General features: G+C 41.1%; 1 protein-coding gene across 3 annotated transcripts; it reads right to left on the bottom strand.

Moving 5' to 3' along the window:
• Positions 1 to 1,438: 1,438 nt before the first annotated feature.
• On the bottom strand, positions 1,439 to 17,444 carry PRXL2A (peroxiredoxin like 2A). 3 transcript variants are annotated; one of them, XM_030485665.1, is made up of 6 exons: positions 17,428 to 17,444; positions 6,932 to 7,111; positions 6,462 to 6,553; positions 3,226 to 3,366; positions 2,056 to 2,220; positions 1,439 to 1,917 (listed from the first exon to the last, which is right to left on the bottom strand). In XM_030485665.1, exons 2-6 carry the CDS (start codon positions 7,107 to 7,109, stop codon positions 1,819 to 1,821), a joined length of 675 nt encoding a protein of 224 aa, XP_030341525.1. In that variant the 5' UTR covers positions 7,110 to 7,111; positions 17,428 to 17,444; the 3' UTR covers positions 1,439 to 1,818. The 3 variants fall into 3 exon arrangements, with proteins under 3 accessions (XP_030341525.1, XP_030341527.1, XP_030341528.1); XM_030485667.1 differs by lacking the exon at positions 17,428 to 17,444 and adding an exon at positions 13,061 to 13,190; XM_030485668.1 differs by lacking the exon at positions 17,428 to 17,444 and adding an exon at positions 9,890 to 10,061.
• Between the last annotated feature and the right edge of the window lie 1,127 nt (positions 17,445 to 18,571).

Raw genomic sequence — 18,571 nt, 5'->3', positions numbered from 1 at the left:
GACAAAAAAGCCCTCAAGCACAGCTTTTGGCAGCTGCCTGGCTGCTCTGGATGCCATTCAGAGGAGCCCACCTCCAGTCAGCCACTTTATGGTTTTGAGCACCCAACAGGTTTTTGACACCACCTTATGGGCATACTTAAAAAAGCAGCTCAGAACATGGACAGAGACAATACATGGTTCTCTGCACCTGTCCATGACTCCTAGAATATAGAGAAAGTCTGAATCATGTAGTCAGTTTGTTGTAGACTTTGCTGCTCTACTCTCCAAACTCCTGCTCCTTCCTCCATCCCGCAGGACAGTCAAACATAAATTTCACCTGATAGTAGCACGAGTCCAGTTTCCATTCAGTTTTCAAATTAAACATCTTGGTGCATATAAGTCACTCAAAATCCTCACTGCTAGTGTTGTTTTAGGGAACTGTGAAGAACAGACTTCGAAGAGCACATCAATATTTTTAGTTAAAATTAATTCTGCCTGGACATAAGTAAGTCAGGATTTCATCCATAATGATGCAATTTTAAACCCTGCATAACTGATTTAACACAAACCAAGGCCAGGCCTCAGTGCTTGTGAAGTTCTAGAGTTTCTAGCATTTAAGTTTCATACAGTCAGCATCACGTATGACCATTTTTTTGCACACAGCTCAACAATACAGATGGACAGGCATGGGCACACCGAGCAAATATAGGCATATTATGAAAGTTTCAGAGGTGCAAAGTATCCCTGCCCTCAGCACCAATGATATATGAAGGTTTCATTAAGGTCAGAAGAAAGCAGAACATCAATGCAGACTCACCTGCTGCCAGGACAGAAGAATCCTTCCCTTTAATACTTCTGCTAGCTTAGTATGTTCCAGCCCATATATTTTCAGAAGTTACCTAGCCTCTTACATACACCAGCTAATGAAGGATACACAGCACTCGATAATCCTCTAAGTGCAATGTTAAAGTTTTGTTTAGACTTTGAAACATCAGCACATTTGGAAAATTCATGCTGCCCTGTTCACACTTCAGCCTGGTGCATATATTTGGCTATGCATGGTACTGGCTCTCATGAATCATATTGTGCAACACTGCATCTATTTTTAGGAGTAACAGCCCAATCATTCTACTACAGAATTCAAGCCAGGATCTACCTAATCTGCTCTCTGATATTGTTCCCTCTTTTTTTTTTTTTAAGAATTTTAAAACACAAGAAGGAACTTGCACTCATGCCACAATTATCTTCTGAAGTGAACAGATGTCTTCAATCTTCTTTGCAGGGAATCACACAAAGAGCTGGAAGATGTAGAGCCAGCAGTTAACAAGAAACCTACTGGGTAGACATAGCTGCATCTCTTGAATGCAGAATTTTAGAAAAAATCTAGACTGACACGATTTAGTCTTCTAGAAACACAGATGTGTTTACAAGTTAATGAAAAAAGACAAAAGCAAAGGCATTTCATTTATATAAAGTTTTATTATCGTTCAACCTCAGCTGGTACTCCACTACTTCAGCCTTAGCAAACATCTGCTCCCCTAGGTAGGCAGGTTTTCAACTGACTGACTGGAAACATCTACCTTAGGACAAATTTTAGAACCAGCCTTTCATTAATACAGTCAGGCACAAAAAAGCAGTTGAAATCCTGACCACTTGAAAGGCTGCAAAGCAACAAAAGAAGATCCAGGAGGATTTTCATGATTTTCTATGTTTGAATAGAGAATCTTTCCTGTGCGTTGATCACTGAATAGTTAAAAAGCAATTAACTGCAACGTTCAAGAAATAGATGCATTCTACATTTCGAGCTGTGGTCAGAAAATGTGCAACTATTTTTCCCACTTATGAAGGTTGGGGTTTTATCTTCTCAGCAGCTTCAAGGACACATGGAAGGTTGACTTTGTCTCCAAATTCTTTCTCACGATGCTCCAGTAAAACACCCTAGTCAAAGACACAAGAGAGAAATTCATACGCTAGTCTCCCCACAGCAGATCAACTGACCAGCAACTGAACAATTCCAAAGAAGAAACTTTTAGTCTCATAGGAGACATGAAAGCCTTGGGAGATGGCCCGCAGTACCTGTCTTCCTGCCCCAATCACATATACTCCTCCCAAGGTGAATCCTTCTCCTTCCAGGTTACCGCTATATCCACTTTTCCAAGCACGGAAGAAATTTTGCCAGACTCCATAGCGGAAGAAGCCCGATAGCATCATTTTTCGTCTGCGTGGTCCATAGAAGCCTTTCTGCAGGGAAACAGAACATATCTCAGCAAACAAACTGAAAAGAACTCTTCCTCCCAAATGAAATTCAGGAAACCAGCCAACCCTGTATCCAAGAAAGGTCGCAACACACAACAGCTAACCAGGCATAGCTAAAAGGAAATTGCACCTAAACTAACCTCTTTAACTCACTACCTCACCACTTACCTCCACACGGACAACTAGTGGTACTGCCACTGTTCATGTGGATTTTAAGCTGATCCACAGGTATTTAAGCCCTATGTATATGTACATCCCTATTGCTGACAACAAGGGCGCTTTGTGATAAATGTCTTTTTTCTTATTTTTGAAGTATGACAATAAAAATCCTGGTAGAGATACAAGTCCTGAAACTTTTATCAGCTTCTGTTTTGTCGGGTTTTGGGTTTTGTGGGTTTGGTTGGTTGGTTGGTTTTTTAAATCAGTCTGATTCTTTCACACAGGCAGAATGTGGAGGGAAGATAAACATATCTGCTATTGAGTATTACGTATTCATTTTCCTTCAGAAGCCAAATGATTTCTAAATGCATCTTCTGGGTTAAGGAGTAAGCAGGGCCGTAGTTTTGAAGGACATGAAACTAGCAATAGAGCATGTGCCAGTGTACTGGGACAAGCCATATCACTGCAATTTGGCCTGTGTATCAGGAATTAATTACGTCTATCATGTTCAGACCTTGATTCATACATCGCAAATGTCACACTGCCAGTGGAAGAAAGGAATAAATAATATGCCATTTTGTTTACCTGTTAAAGGGGAGGGGAGGAATAATCCTGCAAAAGCATGTTGTCAGTGCACAGCTACAGATCAATTTGTAAGCTGAGTGGGATATACATATATATAGAAAAGCAAAGCTAATTAACTTCTTAAACTACAACGCTACTCAATCTTTTCTCAGACCACATTCCATCTCTATTATCTATACAAGCTCTTCAAAGAGGACATTCATAAATTTGTTTTTAAACAAAAGAAGAGCACCAACTTCACTATACCTTTTCATCCAGAAAGATTTCTCCTTTGAAATAAGGTTGAAAATCCTCCACTTCAGTCCCTATCTTCTCTTTCACAACAGCATAGAGAGGGACACCCAGTTTCGACAGCTGAGGTTTCAGAGAGGAGAGCTCAGAAGCCTCCTAAGAAAGGAAAAACCCCAAACATTTCAGACAGTAAATGGACGTTGAAAGCTTCACCTTGAATTTCAAGAACATCAGAAACATACATAAATTCTAGCTTGAGGCACAAAACAGAAAGAGACTTGTAAACCAGACTTCTAAGCTAGCTTTACTCATAGGCAGGTCTTCACTAGATTTACTAAAATTTTCTTTAGCAAGCATGGAGGAAGGAGATTTATTTGAGCATTCACTGGATAAAGTACTAAAACCCTGGAGAAAACATATTTTTAACTCAAAGCTGTAGGTATACTTTGCGTGTGCTAGGAATTCAACTATCTTTTCAAGTGTTTACAGAACATTAAAAACATACTGCCTACACATCACTACCTACACACACCTTCTCAGGCCAGAATTTCCACTCCTTTTTTCCAAATAGAAAGCCATCATTATCAGACCCCTTTGCAAACTATTTTGAGGGCTCTGTGCAGGAGCAGGCTACACAAGTGCAGAATAAGTAATGGAGTGAAGATGCACTCTCCTTTCTAGACCCCCTCAGTGAAAAAAATCAGGTAATTTCTTCATACATCTTCAGCATCCCAGAAGCAATACTGCTTTTTCTCATGTGTGGGAGTGCAAGGTGTCACCACTCATCTGCTGGACTTTTTGTTCTGCTGAAGGAATCCCAGCTCCCACAGACTGTACAAAGACCTCTCAGGCCAGATCAGGGTGCGCATTATACATTTGTTTCATCTCATCTAGTAGAAGGTGTCCCTGCGTGTGGCGGGGGGGTGGAACTAGATGATCTTTAAGGTGCCTTCCAACCCAAACCGTTCTACAATCTCCAATGGAGAAAGGTCATTTTTACTGGACAAAACTCCCACAAAGCACACTTTAAGAAATGCACACAGTTTACATGAACACCCTCAGCCAGCTAACCAAAATGTCTTAACTCAAAAACTTGCAGGACATCTAGAATTTACCAAGTAGCAGACAGATAGGAGAAAAGACATTAGAGAAAGATGTCAGTAGGTGAAAGGGTAAGGGCAGCTTTGCAGTTCACTACTCTGTCTTTTCAGGGGAAATGAATAAGCATTGATCAGCATCACAAGCAAACAGAGTAGTGAGTGGTGAGAATTAAAGGATCGTAGCTTATGCTTGTTAGATCTTTTCCCTCTTTTCTGTTCTTAGACATCTGGTAATAATTTTTTGTTTTCCCTTAACAAAATGCCTTATGATCTTCCTAAAAGGGGAGTTAGTAACAATAGAACAATTTTGTCTGGGATTTTTTATATGGTTCAAAAATCTTGTAACCAACAAAACAGAAAAGATATGTATTGTCACCTAATATGTCTGAGAACTGACGTTCCAGGCTAGTGCACGGGTGCCCTGAAATGACTGTCTCTGGAGAGATAGCAATACCATCAAACCTCGATTAGCCTTTTGGAGAGAGGCACTTCAGCAGTTTGGCAGGGTATCTCCTTGGCTTTTGGTAGGGGAGACAGCAGGCATGATGTAAATGCATACTTCAGTTTTTCAATTCTCAAGAGATTAAACTTCAAGCAGCATCTTGGGACTAGACCCGATTTGGTTTTCTTTACTGCTATTTAAAAATTATACGAGAAAGCAAAGAAGTCTATTTTTTTGGGAAAATATCACATAACAGCGGTACAGCCTTACCACGGGACTGTGACCATTTCATCTGGTCTGTGAAACTGTTTTCTTGCTTTTGTAAAAAGTGGACAAGCACACCCTAGCAGAATAGTTTGTCTCTCCACTAAGGCAGGGGCAACCCAAAAGAATAATTCCCATTTCAGCTGGTCCTTCTAATAGTTTAACTATGGCTCTTCTGCTACTTTAGACTGCTTGAGTTGATACCTACAATATTCAGCAAACCCACAGCACTTTCACAATGACTGGAGCACTGGATCACTGCATAGCCGGATCCAGACTATGAAATTAGGCAATTAAAAGCTTTTTCAAACGCTTTCACAGTTAAAATACAATTATTTGCCCTAATTAGCTTATCAGTAGTGTGACTGCCTCTCTTACAAATCTGAAGTTTTTAACCAAAAATAAGAACTAGAAAAATTAAATTTCTCTCAATTTTTTCCTGAAAAAAAACAACCAAAAACCATCCCACATTTCCTTGAACTGAACTCTTTATTTCTACTTAGGAAGTTAGCATTAAAAAAAAAAATTAAATCCTTAATGAATTCCTGTCTGACTGTATGTGAAAGGCACAGTCAGGCACGTAGTGCATTCTTCCCCTGCCTACCCTACACCTGTTCTGAGAGCAAAGGACTTTAATATTTAACCATCCACAAATTGTACATGTACTTAAGCAGTTCTCACTGATAGGAGCAGATCCCTTAATTAAGCGGTTGCAATATTAATTACTCTATGTTATAGTAAGTAACAACATAATACCTATTTTTCCCCATAGCTACGAGAAAAATACTGGCCAAGGTGCAAGTTACAGCCCTTCCCAGGCACACGGTACATTCAAGTCATATTTTAAGTGTCTCCTCCCACCTCCACCCAAGGAGCCTAATGCCAACTTAAGGATCAAATTTTGTTTCCAAACCCTCCTTGTTATGGAACAGTAACTCCTTGTCTTCAGACTCCTCACCTTCCTGCCTCACGTTCAGCATCCAGAACAGTGAAGGACTCTCCCTTTATGAACATCTTTTTGCTGATGAGCTTTATCTGATGGCTTTTTGACAGTCTAGTCTTGAGCTGCTTTTGACCAGAGACTCCCTGGCTCATAGAGGTTTATTTTGGACATAGGGAATACAACTAGCTCGTAAAACTCATTACCAGCTGGATTTTGTGTAATCTCTCTTTCTAATTACCACAGGCTAGGTCCCTGACAGATGTAAAAATGATGTAGCCATTGCCTTCAGAAGGGAAAATGCTCAGGATCTAGGCTATATAAATCAGCTGCAAAGAAAACTAAATATGCTGTTAGCTGGTGACCAGTTTGGGCTAGGAAATAAGCCCTTTCAGATAATTCAGATGTATCTGATGACTTCTTATTCACCCCCTCCCTTTACTTAAAGGTATCTATGCAAGTAGAGCTCAACTCTTCCTAATTAATCCCTAACCCTAGCAATTACCTCTCTGCACAAAAAACATCCAGGTCTTCGCACAGCCATGATCACTGCACCATTTTTCTTCCATAGTTCACCTGCTTTGAATGTCCTTTGTTCTGTGTATACAGGAGAAACAGCATCAACAATAATATCAGCCATTCTTGCTTATAACGATTAATGCTTTAGGGACCAACACAAAGCACTGCAGGGAATGCCACATTAAAACACAGTTCTAGCAGAAAAAAAAAAAAAAAAAATCTGTATGCGTAACAGGGTGTTATTATTTTATTGATTTTTAGAAGCATGTCATGTTTCATCCAGAAGTAACAGTTTTGGTTGCTTTTCCTTCACCAGAATTATCAGCCACCAAGGACACCCAACTACGTGTCATAACGAGGAAAGACTACGAAAAACTCTTCCATTCCTGGCCTTGCAAAGGTTCTTATAAAAACCCAATTATAAAAGAATGTGGGCTGAAACATCCAGAATCTTACCTGACCCCAAAGTTTTTAGCTCTATCTCCTCTAAAAACTCCAACGTAGCTTTTTCTGGCTTGGACAAAAATAAATCAGTGTTAGCAAGGACAATCCCTGTCACGGCTGCACCAAGAGCTCCAAGACCAATAGACCACATGCCCATCGTGAAGATTCCCAAGTCAGGCAGGAAGGACATTTCTGGAAAGAGAAAGAAGAAAGCAGCTCTAACATTGGACATCGATGATGCCAGACAAGGAGGAACTGGATTAAAACAACTAAAATCTCACACTGATATTTTTGGTTTGACTGGAGATGATCTGTACATGACTGTACTGAACTGGATTTTAGAAGAGCAAGATTACATTCCAGTTCTGTGCCTGACCCACGTCAAAACTATTAACAAGATATTCTTACTTTATCCTGCTACCGGACTGACAGAAACATTCATGATTAAAGTGCTCAAATGCAACGAGGAGAAAGATGATTGAAGTATATGTGTGTCATAAACCACAGAATCATAGTTTGGGTTGGAAGGGACCTTCAAAGGTCATCTAGGCCAACCTCCCTTGCAGTGAGATCACAGATCATCTAACAAGATGTTAGCCAGTAACTTAAATTATTACACTAAGACAGTGGTATCTTTTGAAAAAAGAAGTATTTGTAGATTAAATGTTCACACACACCCCCCTGATCTATATTAAACAGTGAACTTTACAAATACGCCACAGAAGACTTTCAAAAAAAAAAACAAACCAAAATCTATATCTGGTTCACCGTAACTGGTAACCTTTCCTTTTCCTTACAATTTCACCCTAGAACCAAAGCAGGCATCGAGCCAAAATTAAAGCTCATCAGTCATGCCTGCAGACAGAAATTTTATTATACACAGTGCTCCAACGTTACAAACATGCCCTGGACAGCGTCTTCCATATGCTGACCAATTCCCACTCTTGCTAAAGCAGAAATGACATCAGGAACAAACAACTTCGGTTAGAAGTGGTAACATTGCAATGGAAGCCATTAAATATGCATGCTTAAGTCTTACAGTACAAACACTGCTGCTTGTTACCAGTGACTAATTTGGTGGCAATTTTATTTAACCACCATCCATCCACAAATTCCCCCCAGCCCAATCCTGACCCTTGCATGTTTCACAAGCCTGGTAGAGGCTGACAGCCTCCTTCCAGTGAGGCTGTATCAATTATGAGGATTCAGGAAAGCACATTTAGCCCTGTGTCATGGACAAAGTTCAAGATTCAGCTCTGAGCCGTAACTGGTACAAGAGTCATCGGAGTTTCGGCAGTATAAGGAGCCACTTCACACTTACATCGCAACAGTTATGTGTTACAAAGGGCTGTAGATTTGCAGTCACACAACTTTAGTATTACACAATATGGAGAATCACATTTTTTTCCAGAGACATCTGCAAAGCCCTATTCCCTGATGGACTTTTGGTAAATATTGATGTCTGTATATACTTTTGTATGGGAAAGGGTTTTTCCCCTCATAAATACAGGAAAATACATTGGAACTGTGACTGGCAATAAACCAGAGACACACATAATCTTTACCCCCACAGCTAGCTGTTGCTAGAATTCAGAAAATAAGAACTAGGAGTAGCTCCTTGCTTTTGTGTCCAGAATTTTCTGAGAGAAAATCCCTTTCCATCATTAAAACTGGCTCCAAAATACTACTGATAAAAAAATACAACCAACTGCCTTCCTGCAGAAATAGCTAGAAAACATTTTGAAAAGAGATCACTTCGTTCTTTTACCAGCATACTTGGTTCCAAGGAAGACAGTATCACAGTTTCTAGAAACGTGAGTAATCCATGGTCCCGAGCAGGAAACAAGGCCGGTTTACACAAACATAAAGTAGATAAGAGAACATATTCTACCCCACTCCACCACTTATTTCTAATCAAGGGAAAGCTTCCTTGACCATATCTGCTTTCTCTACGTACTTTCTTCAAACCTAAAGTCCTACTGTAATAACAATTTTTTTTATATCTGTCCCTGACTGATATCAAAGACCATCCTGACCCCAGACTTTTGAAAGACCAAAATGTAACTCCAAATGTATTGCTGTAATGCAGCAATATCTTGTGTTAAGACTTAAAGATTCTGTGGCATACCCAAAAGGCTATATAGCCCTGCTCCCTCCCAGGGTCTGACTATTCAACTATTCTTTGGACTTGAATCTTATTGGGTCAAGAACTGTTTTTCTCTTAATTCTTTGTTACAAGGGGAATGGGGGTGTGTGTGTGTGTGTGTAAAAAACAAGTATTAATCCCTTGTGCGTGCCATTTGTGTACAAAAATGTTGCCAAATGTGTAGCAATTGATAAATAAGTATTTCTCACATACCTTTTAATTTTTTGTTGGCGTTATTAGCATCACTAAAAGCCAACTTCCACTCAGTTGTAGTTGATAGAGAGAGGAGATCATTAAGCTTAGTTAACACACCTCTTTAGTTTAGCTGAATCCTTTGGTCTCTACTCAGTGACAAAAAAACCCCAACCCTATTCAAATAAGTGAATATTTTGCTATTTAAATACATAGGAAGAATGTTTGAAGCAGCTCTACATGATACTGAAATTCCTTCCCTGCTAAGCAAACACCATAGCAAGCCACTTTGAACGATACATATGGGAAGCAGCAACCAGGACTATTAAAACATTTGCTAACAAGACAGGCTGAGCCCTAACACATCTAGATCACTGAACCCCAAGTGAAGAGACTAAATGGAAAACAACTGCACATTTGCAACTAGCAGCCTCATTTCTGTTTAGCTGCTGTTTATGAAGGAAATGTGAAGTTTAAATTAACTTTACAACCCTCCACCCCACCTTAAAAAAACAAACACTACTGCCTTGTGATCAAACTCTATGAGTTTTTAAACGTCAAACGACAATCCACAATAAGAAGATACAACAGAGCATCCCGTAAGCCTTTATCATTTAGGTGCATGCACTCACCAGAACCCACACAGCTTGCACCAGCATCAGCCACCACCAGCTCCCCCTGCGAATGCGAGTACTGGCAAGAGAGAAGACAAACTGCGCTATCACGTGTGGCAAGTGGGCAGGACTAGGCAGGAGTCCAGCTCTGGAGCCTTTGCCTTGTGGCCAGGATCTGGCTCTCCACTCTTTGAGCTGAATGTGCCACAGTCACCCTGCGGCGGTTATGAAAGAACAGCTATCCAATCCACAGCAAGACTGTTTTAAAGGTATCTTAATCATCCATCTTTTTCCTTAAAACTGAACACATGGTTACCTTCTTTATGGGTGGGTGGGTACAGAGAACAGGAGTTACAGAAAGCTGGGAACGCATCACTGAACGTTAAGATCTGCATGTTAAACTGTGCTTTTCTGTGGAACTGTGCATTTTTGCAAGCAGTATTTTCCTTATGGTTCAGCCTATTCTACTTCTAACACACACCCCTCATGACACTGCATGCCAAAACAATACAAACAACCTTGGAAACAGTTAAAAAGCCAATGTGAGAAAAAAGTTTCAATATAGAGGCTGTATGGTGAATTAACCCAGCATTTCTATGCTCAGTTACCTGCTTTAGTGGCAACATCCCTTCACTAAAGAGCATCATTTTCTCTGAACTATCAGAGCTGCAAGCTCTCAACTCTGCTAAAGCCTCCAGAAGGAATGAGCACTTCTCTTTACAGAGAGCAGAGGCCAAAGAAAAAGGGAAAAACATGTTTTTGTGTGGTTTTGTGTGACCACAAGAGATCTGAGATGTCCAAGATAACAGTGAGTTACTTTATGGTCTCAGGACTCAGCTAACCAGAATTTAAACAAGCTTAGTCTTAATCCTGTTATAAGTGCCAGTTGATGGTCCTCACTTTGTGTCAAGAAGACCAGTTAAAACATGGTTTTCTACATGTCTCATTTCCCTCCCACCCACAACCAGAGAAAAAATTGTCATTAAGATGATAGCTATCCTTAAACATTTATTTTAGCAGTGTAAACACAACCCATTGCAGCTGTGTCAAAAAAAAAAGAAGGAAAGTCTTGTGTTCTTGAGTTGTCAATAAAACTCGGGGTAGCACACAGATCTACTTACATACTTTTCCTTAAAAGACAGCTGAGCAGATGTGGAAACAGTTGGGACACTCATAAGCTGGACCGCACTAGCACATATACCCTAATCTAAAATAACTTTGACTATTGCTCATTCTTCCCTTCTTTCCCACTCCCATCCTCCCAAAGTCACTGCATACCAAGCCTAAGAATCTTTGAGAGCTTTGTCACAACTTGCATATTCCAAACAAGTTGAGCTGATAATTTTTTATGAGACATTCCCCCAAAAAATGAGTCATGTGATTACAAATATCTTTGTGATCTAACTCCTATAAAGAACATTTACAATAACCTGGTAACATGCCCATCAAGATTTCATGAGCTTTTAAATACCATTAAGGATTACAAAATACAGCATCCTGACCGATCTCTAAAATTAGCCCAGATTTAAGTGGGATTTGACTGAAGAAACTTCAGAGGTCCCTTCCGACCTAAATTGTGTTCTTCACATGCAAGATCAACGCACAAAGAAGCCTCCTAACATTTCTGATGGCATGGATGTAAGTCATTTTTGCAACATGAGGGATTTTTTCTTTTTGCCATTGTAAATATCCTGTAACAAACCATTCCTTGTGTCAAGAATAACAGTTATCTTTTTAGGTTTCTTCCCACTCTGTGCATGCTTCATTACTGAATTCAGTACAATGCTGTGCTTGGCTCTAGCTGAAAAGAACGTTGCTGTGTCAAGCAAGCAAACCATAGTCCTTCCTTTGAAAGCAAGTTAGTTGTAAGACCAAATAATCTCCCCCGTTCTGAGGCTGTTTTAAAGATGCCCAACATCTCAACAACCCTTTTCTTTTGAGCAAGGTAGAACAAAGAGCTCTGGCACAACACCATGGAAATCTTCCAACTCTCTAGATGTATTCAGAGGGAACAGGCAGCTAGATACCACGTATGGAAAAATTCAAATCTCCGCTCAACCAGCAAAATGGAGATCCCATGGAGACAGGAAGAAGTATTTGGAGCAAAAACTACTTATGTGAAGCTAATACATATTTTGTGCTCAGTTACCTGCTTTAGTAAGAAGCTTTCGTTTAGAAAGAAGCTAATACAGGCTAAACTTGCTGCTGGGGATCCAGAGCAGAAAAGTTGCACACTGTGGCAGTCTGCAGAGGTAGAGGAGTAAGAGGAATGCCAACAGACCCACTAAAAATACAAATCCATGTTCACCAAAAACATAGTGACCCACTAGGCAGCAAGTGGTCCCTCCTGTTCCAATCCAGCCATAACTCCTGCAGATTCAAGCTTAAATTAAGAATTATTTTCCATCTTTTGGGATTCTTAGTACTTGCAGGAGGCTGTAACACCTACGTCTCAGTAGATTCACCTAGCTGACAACAATTTCCTCACAACCTAGTCCACCCTTTCTGTTGCCTGCTATGAGCCAGGTCTGATGGTGACATTGTCCCTGTGGTTCTAGAAGAGAAGGCTGGGAGAACTCCAAACCGATACTTCAAGCAGCCTGAAGTGCACTGGACTTCTGAAGCCTGCGCACTGTGATCACACCCAAGATCGCACCGAATGCACTAGGAATGACACGAGACGAAGCATAGAGTCTGTTCGTCTTTGACTGATCTTGTTGTGCCTACTTACGCCCAGGTTAAGTTACGTAAGGATGCAGGGATCAATCGATATTTTAAACCACAAGGACAGGCATAAGGTGAATTTCAGCGCCGCAGATGCAGAGCAGCAGCCCATAAGGCCGCGGCGACCAGTCAGCGGGGGGTGGGAGGGACCTCACCCGCCCTTTACCCCGCGGCACCCCTCACACTGTCCGGCGCAGACCGCGGCCGCCCCAGCCCTTCATTTCTCAATAGTAACGAATCGCCGCTGCCTCTTCCCGCTGCATTAGGAGCCAGCCCCGCCGGTGCGCACGGCTTGCTGGCGCACGGGAGCGCAGCCGCCCGCCGAGCAGGGGCAGCAGGCCGGCGGCGGAGGCCCGGCGGCGCAGCGGGGACAGCCCACCCCAGTGGCCGGTGCAGCGGCGGCTCCCGCGCCCCTCCCCGCCGGGCACCCCCGTGCGCCCGCGCCCCCCCGCGCCCCTCACTCACAGTGTGACACCGCACCGCCGTGCCGGCACCGCGCCCGCCGCAGGGCACGTGCGGCACGCAGGCACCGCCCCCGGTGCCCTCCGCGCAGGCACCGCGCCCCGCCGCGCAGCGCTGCGTGACCTTTGGCCGTCGGCTGTAAAGCTGGGGCGCTGAGTGGTGATATCCCGCGTTAGGGACGGGAACAAATAAACCCCTTCTGTTCCCTCCCGGGAGCCACTTTCCCCTCACTGGGATTTTGGTTTAGCTTCTGGCTAAGCAAAGAAAAGAAATATATTACAAGATACAGTGCTTAAATATATCGGGGGAAGGGGGAGGGGTGTGTGTGAAAAAGCACAGACACCCACCCACCCCCCCAAAAAAAAAGAAAATCAAACACTAAACACTTAAGTACGAGAATGTAGTGAGCTTATCATTCAAGTAGTCTGATTAGTGGGGCACTTAAAATGCTTACATATGTATTACATTCAAGAATATACTTGCTCAGATAAGCCAGCCAAGAACAAACATGTCACAACATTGTTTTATGAACACACTTTTCAGTTGCTTGTGGGCACTGCTCCAGCCAGAAGCTCAGAGGGCTTGTCTTCACTACCTTAGGACTATTTCTTGAGGTCTCTTGTTAACTTGGCACTTAAAATACCAAAACCCAAACAAAAATGTTACTCGCAATGACAGCACACTGTGTGGTAACACAACAGCAGCTCAGGAGAATGTATGCAACCTCTGATGGTACTGGAGAGTCTACATTCCAAACAACGGAGAGTCAGTGGCTTTCACCATGTCCCAAACTTACCTAGATCAAATCGCCTTATCTCTCTTCACTGGGAGTCATCAGCCACTCTGGTTAGACCTGCTCAGTTTACCCCTTATTTACAGTTTCTGTTTATCTTTAGCACAGAGCTGGTGGTTTTTTGACGAATCTCACCACAAAACAAGTCCTCTGCTGATCAGAAGCAACAACAGCATCATAGTTCTGATCTAGCACAGATCAAACTGGAGGCAACGTGCCAGAATTCATCACTTGGCAGATGCCCTGGAGCACAAGACCTTCTCGCTTCCCAGAGGCTGGCTGCTCCCTTACCACGCTGTCCTGCTCCTGCGGGAGCGCACAGTGAACCTGCGCTGCTGGAAAGCCACGCAAACAGTGGTTCTGCAGGACAGAGCCCTGCTGTATCATGACACTTACTGTATGCCCAAATGGCAGGGCCTCAGGCAGTTGCAGGGAAAAGATTTTGGGTCTTTTTGCCCAAAATTGTGGTAGCTATGTTTTTATCTACACACATGCTTTTAGAAATAAAATGGATTATAAAAAGCACTAAAGTCCCAGCACTTAAACACCCAGACTTCCCAGCAATTAAAAAAGAACCTCAGAAAATTTCATGGCAGAAACAGCATTACCCAACTATTTGAAAAAGCTGGGAAATCTGGGAGGACTGTAGGGTTTGGGGCTGCTTCTTTTCCTTGGAAATACATGAAACCCAGTATTATCTCTACTTTTTGAATAGTGGGGGAAGGTTCTCTTTCAACACCAACCATAATATGCTGACGTGGCTTTCTCGCTGGCTTTGTAATGCAATCAGCATTAGAATGTATGCATCTTTGCCACTGTGACAGAGCAGTCTTCAGAAAAAACATGACAAAAAAAGATTGACAAATTTTGTCAGCCATCATCAGGTAATTAAAACCCTAATTTATGCAGACTGTCAACATTCCTTTCTTCTGAATTTTATAATGGTTGTTGCTCCAGCTGTGAACATTTGGCTATGGTAGAATTGCAGCTCCATTATTTTTGTTGCCATGGTAAGCGCACAAAACAAAAACCCCAAACTTTTTGCTTAATAATACTTATGCACGTTATACTTCCAACAATCTGGCATCTGGCCTTTGCAATTCAAAGGTCGCCAGTATTCCTGAGGGGGAAAGAAACACCTACCACAAGATGAAAAAATCTTTTTCTTTATTCTTTGCTCTGGCTAGGAGTCCATGACAAGAACAATAAACAGTTAATCACAGAAGTGACTCTGACTTCATTTGTCCCTGTTGTCTGAGCCCACACATCTGGATTCATCCAAGAGTATCTTTCCTACTTTACAAGGCAGTGAAATCCCTCAAATGCACACACACTTCTAGTAGATGCAGAACTCAAAATAAAACAAGTGTCATGAAAATACTGAAATCTAACCTTCTCTGCCTATGTTGCCAGAGAAAATCTAACCTTCCCTTCTATGTTGCCAGAAAGGCTTGCTTTACATGAAAAGTGACAGTGTTGCACAAGTGGAGTTGCAGCAGCTTTGTCCGTATTAGACTACTTTTGCCTTCACTGCTTTAGAAAGGTAGCGAGATTATGGCTGAATGGGAATTTGACTTCCTTGGGTATCTGTTTTTCCCACTTGACAAAATCATACTATGTGATCTATATAATAATATAGTTTTCCATACACCTATTCAGATGTTATTCACACACCTTTTCCTGTTAAGAAAAAAAAAAGGAACAATAAAGTTCCTAACACACATGAAAAAAACACATCACAGAGCAATAGGCACCAACATTTAATCTTCTCAGGTTTTGAGTATCGTTCTTAAAAAGCACATTGACCTCTTCTCTTCCTGCTTTCATAATTCAGTTTTATAACAGTTAAACTGAAGAGTATCGGTCTGAAAACTGCTTGCCTACCGGTTAATTAAGCTTCTCTAGCATGCCCGTGCATAGGTCACCCAGCACGCGCTGTATCTCTATGCTAAAACACGATCTAGCATTACAAAACTTTCAATTCATGTACAGAATGACAAAGCTGTGTGTTATTTCAGAAGTTAATTATTTCTATTTCTTGTTGGATCATGTTTCTATAGATCAGCTTTAGACCAAGGGCGTTGTTAGACAAATGGCTTATATTAAACAAACTGTCTTTTCTATTGGGAAACAGGGGAACTCAAAAGCAACGAGGAAACAGTGGTCAGCTAAGGCAGGATCTAGGCTCTATGTCTGCAGAAGGATTTCTAGACTATTTTTTCAGCGTTGAATCAATAAGATTCGATTCAGATATACAAAATTAAGCTTGAACTTTTTTGTGCTTCTAAGGGCGCATGCATACAGATGCAGACTGTCGTAAGTTTCAACTAGGCCAGGCAAGGGTCATCTCTTGTTTGGAGGCTCTACAGTGATATGCACTCATGTGGTGGTGTTTTCAACCTCATCCTGATTCTCAGGAAATAAAAGCGCCAGTCTGTCTACAGCCAGCCTGGACAGAGGGCCTTGGGTTTATTTTCAGTAAGATCAGGGTGTGGTAGTCATGGAAGAAACCAAAGAACCTCTACAGGTCCTTTGAAATTAGTTTCACCTGGATGAGCGGTTCACAGTGGAACCCCAAGAACAGAATGGTGCAACAACCTCCATCTAGATGAGAACAGGAAGAAAGAATTAGTAAGTCTTTTTAACGGGTATACAGATGCTTATACAAATCTCTTTTGGCAACAGCCTAATAAACACTGAATCAGAGAAAAGCCTACCATTTACAACAATACAATAAATAACCAAAGCCTCTGGAAAGAGTGGATGAGGTCATTAGCCCTTCAATCTGTCCTTCAGTCTTTAATATCTTTATATCTTAAATGTAATTAAAGCAAAATTGAATCTCAGGGGCTTATAGTTTTCCTTTTTCTCATTTACCGCAGTGCTACATATACTGTTATTCTAGTCCAATTTTTTAGTTTTTTTCATACCAGGTAGGACACCGAGGCCTAGTAAAGAGAGTTATTTTAATGCTTATTCAAGCCACTGAATAGTGATCAAGCTTCAGGCTCTGTAAGCAAAACCAGGTTCCTGAACATCCCCAAATACCCATATTGATAGCACTGAAAAGGCCGTAACTGCACTCCTGCACAATCAGGGCATCAGAGGAAACAGTCATTCTGCAGCAGTTCTGGTTGACCACCTACAACTGCTACATGGCTTCCCTTAAAATCCAGGCACCCATGTTTTTAGGCTATTTCTCTTTCAAGTTGTTGGGGCAAAACTGACATGATTAATTCCTTTCTATAGACTCCAATAGTAGTTATGCATCTTGCAGTCTATATAAGTCATTTAGTAAGGACAAGGCTGCTTGTGTTACAACTAAATAAAGTGTCCTGCATTGTCTGTAAGACAGCTAGTTTTTATACTCAATCAGATAACATATCTCACCAAGTTGGTCGTATGTAGCTAAAAAAACTGGTGTAAATATTTTTTTATGTAAGAATGTAAAGCTTGGAGGTGACCAATTTGTAAGGTTTAAAATAACCTGTTGATTTACTAGTTGATTTAGCTGTTACTCGGAATTATTTTTTCAAGCACTAAGGAAGAAAACTGGGCCATCTGTAAGAAATTTTACCTTCTCCAGAAGTAGATAAGCTGCTCTTAGTATTTAAAATCTGAGAGAAAAATTCCATGACTTCTTCTGTGAAAAGAACATCCGGGTCAGAAAACCAAAACGACCCTGCGATTCAGAGTGTTGATGCCAATTTGGGTCATTTTTACAGAACTTGGCTAGAAATCAAATAGATATACCAGCAAACCTCAGTTCTAATGACTGATGGTAAGATGGTAATGGCTAGATGGGCACAGTAAACTTCTCATCTCGCAGAGCTACTGCCACACTGTAACCATAGCCTTAAGAGTTAAGCTCTTTATCTTCTCATTACATTCAACTGTTTACCTGTGCAAGTTTCTTCTGCTTGAGCAAAATACAAATTACACTTGTGTGTGTATTTGTTTATTATCACACAATTTCAACACTGCATATCTGTAATTTCTGTTATCATTTATTCTTTGTCTTTATGCAACATATCAACCTAGGAAGGGTCACAGACTACATATTTGTTATTTTCAGTGTATGGTTTCTATTCAATTCTTTGTGAACTTTCTTTTTAAGAGGTTGTGCTCAGCTCTGCAGATACAGACTGTCCATGCTGACATCTACAATCTTTATTTCTTAACTTTCACATCAACTTGAAAGAAAAAGCAATGTAACAAAGCACCCAACGCACAATCGCCAAGTATCTGCAATGAACAACTCTAAGTCTTTATTTAATGACAGCTGACAAGGGCATATATCATGCAGATAAATTTAACGTAAAGATTCTATTGAGCAAGGTACACTTGAAGTCCATGGCATCACTTCTGCAAGTTCTGTTTCCTGAAAGATATGTGTTTATGTGCCTTTAATGGGAATGTGAAGGACTTCCTGTAGCATTTCCAGCAGAATACCCAATTAACTTATGATTATCCTGTCTTCCTAGAACCAGCTTACAGCCTGTGCCACTCTTTTTGGTGATACTGCTTTAGTCACCAAGCCAGAACTACAAGTTCACAAAGACATCATATGGATTTTGCCTGGATATTTTGTTCATTAGATAAAGCTTGTCAAAGCTACTAATTGGTTTAAGGAATGCCGATAGTTTTTCTTTTATCCAAGGAAAAAAAACAACCCACAAACCCAAACCCAAAAAACCCCAAACCAACACAAAAAAACCAAA

This window comes from Strigops habroptila, chromosome 5 (genome assembly GCF_004027225.2).
Source record: "Strigops habroptila isolate Jane chromosome 5, bStrHab1.2.pri, whole genome shotgun sequence".
In the NCBI taxonomy this organism is placed as follows: domain Eukaryota; kingdom Metazoa; phylum Chordata; class Aves; order Psittaciformes; family Psittacidae; genus Strigops; species Strigops habroptila.
This window is presented reverse-complemented; position numbering and strand designations above follow the sequence as displayed.

Coding starts and splice junctions, on each gene's coding strand:
- PRXL2A (XM_030485665.1), bottom strand. CDS start 7,109: ATGTCCTTCCTGCCTGACTTGGGAATCTTCACGATGGGCATGTGGTCT. Junction 2,221..3,225: donor AAATCTTTCTGGATGAAAAG/GTATAGTGAAGT, acceptor GTTTCCCTGCAG/AAAGGCTTCTATGGACCACG. Junction 1,918..2,055: donor TGATTGGGGCAGGAAGACAG/GTACTGCGGGCC, acceptor GTCTTTGACTAG/GGTGTTTTACTGGAGCATCG.